Raw genomic sequence first — 6,883 nt, forward strand, 5'->3', positions numbered from 1 at the left:
TTATGGTCGAGGCTATGTGACAGCCGTTGTGAGTCCTATCACGACTTGCCTCCAAAGAACATTTATTGGGCCAGCCCAGTAACCACGGCTCATCTGTTGATTTCATATTATTGTTTTTCTTTATTTTTATTCACATTTTGGTATTTGTTTTATTTATGTTTTGCTTTAATATTTAAAAATATATGAAAAAACAGTTTACGTAAATTTTTTAAAATTGTTAGTCATGCATTTTAAAAATGTTAAATAGGTACCTTTTTAATGTATATGAAAAAAATACAATATAAACAAAAAAAGTAGAAAATGTTAATCATCTTTACCAAAAGGGACTAATGATCAGTTTAAATGTTTATAAATTGTCAAAAAAGTATTCATGTACCAATGAAATGTTGCATACATTGCAAAAATGAATGTTATATTGTTTTTAAATCTTCATAAGTTTCCAAAAGGCACGCATAACATTTTTCGAAAACATGTTTGTAGAACCTAAAAAGTAGTATGCATAGTTCAGAGCTTTTTATCAGTAAAAAATGTTCGAGCATGCATTTATAAAATGTTTAACATGTAATAAAAAAAGGTTCAAAACATGTATGTTAAAAAGTTGAAATGTTTATAAAAAAATGTTTGCATGTATACAAAAATGATGTGTATGAAGAAAATGGACATCAGAACACCTGTTCAAAGAATGTTAAATCGTGTATTTAAAAAATAAAAAATGAAAAATGTTCCCATAGTGTGTGTGTGGGGGGGGGGATATACAATGCATACGAAAATGCAGATGTGTTAGAACGGGAGGAAAAACAGTAAAAAATCGTTGAGAGGAGAAGAAAGACGAACAGACAGAAGATCAAGAAAGTAACAAGGAAAACCAAGGGGGAAAAAGAAACAAAAAGAAAAGGAAAAAAGGAAAGAAAACCAACGAAAATACCAAAAAAAAAAGCAAGGAAAAAAGATAAACGATAAAAAAAAGAGAAAACCTGAGGTAAACTGGAGCACAAACAGTTAAAAACCAAAAAGAAAGAAAAAACTAACAAACTCGCGCCGTATAAAACTGGGCTACAGCCCACCTGTAGGCGATTCCTATGGTCGAGACATAGCCGTGGCGCTTCCCTCCTTAACCATGTCGTCGGTGTAGTAACTCTATTCTCCAACTTCGAATGATATACGGTCAGGTCCTACTAGTCCTTTTCAAGAAGGCCATAAGCAATTTGTTTAACCAAGTCCCAGTCCTACACGAACACACTTGATGAAAACAAAAAACTATAAACAAGCTCAACGACCCGCACAAGCCGAAGTCGTGTCAAGCTGAGTGGAGTGTGGCATACCTATCCAACTCGAGGCGGCTTAGAGAAGAAGGAGAAGGCCGAACGAGGAGATCCAACCCTACGTCGAAGCCAAAAACTCCATTGCGAGATACTAGCGCCCCTACAAACCGAGGCATCGTGGTTGATGACCCCCCCCCCCCCTCCCCCCAACCCAACCCAACCCACAGTGATGCAAACTGTTCACCCCGCACAAGGCCCAAAATTCTATGGGGCCTTAAAAAACTTAGATAGGTCTAGTATTGAGAAAAAAACATATGCACTACTGGGCCAGTGGGTCGCAGGGCGTTGCTCTCCAGCTGGAGTCGAGGCGACGAGGGGCGAGGGTGCGAGGCCATCGAGGCTCCAGGGACGTACGTTGCCGTTGCCGCTTCGCTCAAAAACAAATCGAGAGTTGTTTCCGGATCGGGCAGGGAAATTGTAAAAAATGAGTGTTGCCGTTGTTTCCATCTCGATCGTGGGTACAGGTACAGGAACGAACGTCGCCTCCTTTCATCGGCTCCAGGCCTGTTCGGCTCGTCGCCTAGTGCCCTAGTCCCTGACTCCCTCGTCCTCGTCTTGTCGCCTCCTCGCTCGTGCCCTCGTTCCTGACGATGCGGCCGTTCGTCGTGCCCTCCAGCTTCAGTTGCTTAGCGAATTCTTCTTTTCAATTAACTTCGGATCCTATTCTTAATTTCTAATTTTGTAATTAACTATTGACAAGGTTCGTTACTTTGTTAGAGATTACTTTTTACCTCTTTGATAAATAGTAACCTGGATGTGAAGTGTTGAAAAAGATTGATTATGAGGATATTATTGAAGATTTCACTTCAAAAAATATTAAAAATATATGGATGTTTAAATAAATAGCAACCTGAAGTTGGATAGGTATGACTTTTTTATATGATCAATTTTTATGCAAAAAATTATATTATATACTTTTTTTCTATGAGATATATATACATTATAATTACTCGTTATGTTTTTTTAGATAGGACCTTAATTTTTTGTTTCGCACATGGCTTCGGATTTTACCGACCCGGCCCTGCTGAAACCAATGCCATCACGTTGGAGCCGGGACCGGATATACTCATTCCGCGGGCCCTATTAAGCATAACTGCAGCTAGCGGGGTTCATAGACGGTGCAATAAATTCCTGCCCAGCATTTGCAAGTTGGCTAGTAGTATGGTTCATATATAGGCGGTGCAATAAATTTCTGTCCAGCGTTTGCAGCAGTTGGCATGTTATATATGGCATTACTATTTGGAATAATTCTGGTGTGCAACGTGAGAGAGAGATAGACCCGGACGCTGGGAGCACGAGTATTCTCCTTAGGAATTAGCTACCACTACTATATATGCCAAGTTTCTTGTAAGTACAGAGCACGAAGATCTTTGCCGCCATTCAGTTTCGTGTGTAGAGAGCCAAAGGAGACGGCGATGGGGTTATGGGGCTTGCTGTGGGGGCTGCCAGGGCCATCGGGCTTCGGTTCGGCGTCCACTGCCGAGGAGGTCACCTCGGGCATCGACGCCAGCCATCTCACGGTCATCGTCACAGGTCCCTTGTTCTGCCACATGACCACTCCGTCTCTCTCTCTTTCCCTTGATTAATACTAGGACGTACGTAGTACAATTTCAAGCACATTTGTGTTCATGCAGGAGGCAGAATGATTATCTTGAGTGACGTATATATATATGCAGGAGCAACAAATGGCATCGGCATGGAGACGGCTAGGGTTCTTGCGCTGAGGGGAGCAAAGGTGATCATACCAGCAAGGACGCTGGAGAACGGGATGAAGGTGAAGGAGAGGCTCGCCGACGAGGTCCCGGGCTCGAGGCTGCACGTCATGGAGATGGACCTGAGCTCCCTCGACTCCGTTCGCAGATTCGCGCGCTCCTTCAACTCCTCCCATGAGCATCTCAACGTCCTCATGTGTGTAAATCTAATCAGGAACCACCAAATGTTCAAACACAAGCACACTTAGTAGTAGTTGTGGTTGCTTAGGTGCAAGTAAGCACGTACGTACACTGACCTGTCTGGCGCTCTGTCTCTCTCTCTCTGAAGAAACAATGCGGGGATAATGGCCTGCCCTTTCCAGCTATCCAAAGATGGGATCGAACTACAATTCGCGACCAATCATGTCGGTGAGTGCTGTGTGAAGTCAAATTTGATCTTCATGTTATTAATCCCATCAACCTTCATTCAACTTAAGTAAACATCGGAGGTTTCACTATCTCTGATGCTGAGTTGAGATGAGATCAGTGGTCCAGACATATCTAAACACCCGTGGAATTTTCACCTTGTGAGCAGGCCATTTCTTGCTGACAAACCTTCTACTTGACAAGATGGAGTCGACCGCCAAGGAGACCGGTGTGCAGGGCAGGATCGTAACCGTAGCTTCGTCGGCTCATATAAGAAGCGATGGTTCGGGCTTTGATCTCAGCAAGTTGAACGATAAGTCCAAGTCAGCAATATGCTACTCTTTACTGATTTATTTTGACCTGAGCCCAACATATAGCTGAAATTCATTCCAACGCATGAGAAAATTTACAGGTACAATGGATGCAATGCATACGCAGTCACGAAACTAGCCAATATTCTGCATGCAAATGAGCTGTCCAGGCGTTTTCAGGTTTACCATCTCCTACAATTTATTAGTACACCCCTCCTGATTAAGAATTTAAGACTAGACTAGAAGAGCCAAGAAGCAGCTGGATCGGAACCTCTGACAGTATATCGTTCGTTTTCAGGAACGAGGATGCAATCTGACTTCAAATTCCCTGCACCCTGGACTCATTGAGACCAGCATCATTCGCTACGTCGAGTCAAGCAGTAATTACATGACCGAAAACATAAGGCGTTGATTCTGAATAAGAGTACTCTGCTCTTCTTTCCAGTTCAGCTAAACCTTAACCTGAATGCTGTGCAGGAATATGGGCCTCACTTTTCAATGTGATCAGGCCTTTTGCCAAGGACGTACCCCAGGTAATCGGATCGACCAACCTTCACCGATCTCCCATTGCAAACTACTCCCTCCGTAAATAAATATAAGAGTATTTAGATCACTACTTTAATGATCTAAACACTCTTATATTTGTTTACAGAAGAAGTACTACAGTAGATGGCACTCAATGTCAATCTCTCCCAAGAAGACCATTTCTATGACAGTTGAAAAACTGTAATGAGATCTGCCACTACTTGGTGTTCAGGGAGCTGCAACTACTTGTTATCTGGCATTGCATCCGGGTGTCAGCGGTGTGTCCGGCAAATACTTCACCGATTGTAACGAGGCGAGGCCGACGTCCGTGGCACGAGACGCAGAGCTGGCCAAGAGGCTGTGGGCGTTCAGTGAAGAGCTTGTGGAAAATAGATCAAAATAGCGAGAGTGGTTTTCCTACCATCCACCGGATATCCCGTGCAACCCCCGCTGCTTTGAGATTCACGTGGGCGAAATTTGTGTTGTTTCCCAGTGTTATATTACGGTTTGTTGGGTCCTTTTCTTGTTCCAAAGTGTATAATCATATTCCCTCGTGTACCAATAAATAAGAGCGCACTTGTTTCAGATTGATCTTTTTTTTTTAGAAAAGGAGGATTTTCTCCGGCCTCTGCATCAATAAGATGCATGCAGCCCCTTTATTAAGTAAAGCAATCAAATAGGGTTCCAAACAATCTCTGAAGGTTCAGTGAAAAAGCAAAGACAAACAGAAGTGATTGAATTTACTTACTGGTACATAATAAAACATTTTGATACACGTTAAAACAAGGGGGGAAAAACTAACATCAAACTCTGAAGCAAGATCAAATTTCAAACCCTGAAAATATAGCATGAGTCTCAAAGCAAAGATGGACTGTATCTGCATGCCCTCATCGAACGGGCATGTGTTCTTATTTGAAAATGCCACAAAGTTGAAGTGTAAGTGAAAATCCATAATTTTTAGAGGCATGTGGGGTATGGCTTGTGTGCATGCATTGTTGTTGTTTGTGTGCATTGTAGTCATTCTAAGGTAATGTGTATGCTCACGATGCTTTGTATTCTCTTCAAGTAACGTGGTGGGTTTGATACAAAAGTGCCTTTTAGTGGCGGAAATGTGGGGTGTGGCATACATTATCGACTAGTCAAAGAGACTTAGTTTCAATCTTAGGTGCCACGGATCTCTTTTACGGACATTAAAGTATTCATTACACCGCAATCGGGCAACAAACAATGAAGCGTAGCACTTATATGAAGGCTATAACTTTGAACGGTTAGGAGTTCATAAGGTTTGCCCTAAAAAAGGTCAATGTTTTCATGCTAAAAATAGCAAGGCCATTTTCATTTAAAAACAAGGCGCCTCTTCACCGGTTCTTCCATAAATCTTATCACCACTCGTTGGGGCATATGGGCTAGCTATAGGACAACTAGACCATAAACACTTAGAATGGAAGAGATGGCTTATGGAAAAAGCTGGATAGGAGGCGGTTTATCATTTTGAAATTATCGAAATAACTTGGCATAAATCTATTCATATGCAACTAGCGCTTGATGGTCACTTTAACGGTTATCGAGGATATATCAGTTTTTTTTTCTTTTGTTTTGAAAAGGAGGATAATCTCGGGCCTCCGATTAAATGATATACCTTGATAAATGTACTTGCCTTTGATTCAATCTATATTGGGCAAAGAGTTCTACATATTGAAGGCTAAATGTGTTTTCTCTATGTGGCCAAAGTTAGTGATGGATGAATGCTCAATGCGTTTTCTCACAAAAATGAAGCTGAATGTTAAGCAAAGCTCTAACATTTATCTCATCTAGTTAATCTCAGCGCTAGTACTTGTTCGTCGCCACAAACCTATTCTTATCCGAGCATGTCTGCATGTTGGCGGTCCGTCGTAAACTTGTGGCATCGATCTGTACCATGAACAAGGCAGTCCCATGCATGACTTGATCTTCTGTTTCGGAGCGCGGCACTCGGGGAAGAAAAACTTGGTGATCATGCAGGACATGTGTCAAATATGTATTAGTTAGGTCACATAGAAATAAACAGGGTCTTGTAGAATTTGGTTTTGTCGATTCGACCATTTTGCACTGAATTAGAGCTGCAGCAACAGATAAAGAGTCCTTTAGATGCCCCTAATCAAAAACTCGAAATCTCAATGTGCAACCATGCTAGCGCCCGCGACGGACACATGAGAAAACACCACTTTGTCTACAACTACTCGATGCACCGCCCTTTTCGGAACCTATATCCAATTCGACATGGTGTCTCCTTCCACCCGTGATCTGTTTGCTGCATTGCCGTCGCGGCGGAGGACCATACAATTACGGTTGTCGGCTGACGGTTCAGTTGTTGTCGGTGCCACGAACATTGCAAAGCTGCAGCGGAGAACTTCGCGCGGCTCTATCCCTTCTTCCTCGGCCACCACCACCAACAGCTCCTGCTCTGCCAGCACCTCCGGCTCCTCCCCATCTCCCCGCCAAGCCCACTCCTCCTACAATTACACACCCTCCGGCACCACCCGCACCCCCGGCACCTCCCCATCCTCCCGCCCCCACCATCACCACCTACTGCTCCTACAATCAAACATCCTCGCTCCTACAATCAAAC

At 42.9% G+C, this 6,883-nt stretch overlaps 1 protein-coding gene across 2 annotated transcripts; it reads left to right on the plus strand.

Moving 5' to 3' along the window:
* The first annotated feature begins 2,249 nt into the window (after positions 1-2,249).
* LOC123410877 (short-chain dehydrogenase TIC 32, chloroplastic-like) lies at positions 2,250-4,860 on the plus strand. 2 transcript variants are annotated; one of them, XM_045103807.1, is made up of 8 exons: positions 2,250-2,855; positions 2,999-3,230; positions 3,363-3,442; positions 3,609-3,762; positions 3,852-3,930; positions 4,049-4,130; positions 4,228-4,283; positions 4,403-4,501. In XM_045103807.1, the coding sequence occupies exons 1-8, from the start codon at positions 2,738-2,740 to the stop codon at positions 4,478-4,480; spliced, it is 879 nt and encodes a 292-aa protein (XP_044959742.1). In that variant the 5' UTR covers positions 2,250-2,737; the 3' UTR covers positions 4,481-4,501. The 2 variants fall into 2 exon arrangements, with proteins under 2 accessions (XP_044959742.1, XP_044959741.1); XM_045103806.1 differs by lacking the exon at positions 4,403-4,501 and adding an exon at positions 4,508-4,860 and having other exon boundaries at positions 2,264-2,855.
* Positions 4,861-6,883: the final 2,023 nt, after the last annotated feature.

The sequence above is a fragment of the Hordeum vulgare genome, chromosome 7H (assembly GCF_904849725.1).
Source record: "Hordeum vulgare subsp. vulgare chromosome 7H, MorexV3_pseudomolecules_assembly, whole genome shotgun sequence".
NCBI classification, from domain to species: Eukaryota; Viridiplantae; Streptophyta; class Magnoliopsida; order Poales; family Poaceae; genus Hordeum; species Hordeum vulgare.

Coding starts and splice junctions, on each gene's coding strand:
- LOC123410877 (XM_045103806.1), top strand. CDS start 2,738: ATGGGGTTATGGGGCTTGCTGTGGGGGCTGCCAGGGCCATCGGGCTTC. Junction 4,131..4,227: donor TCGCTACGTCGAGTCAAGCA/GTAATTACATGA, acceptor AATGCTGTGCAG/GAATATGGGCCTCACTTTTC. Junction 4,284..4,507: donor TTGCCAAGGACGTACCCCAG/GTAATCGGATCG, acceptor CTTGGTGTTCAG/GGAGCTGCAACTACTTGTTA.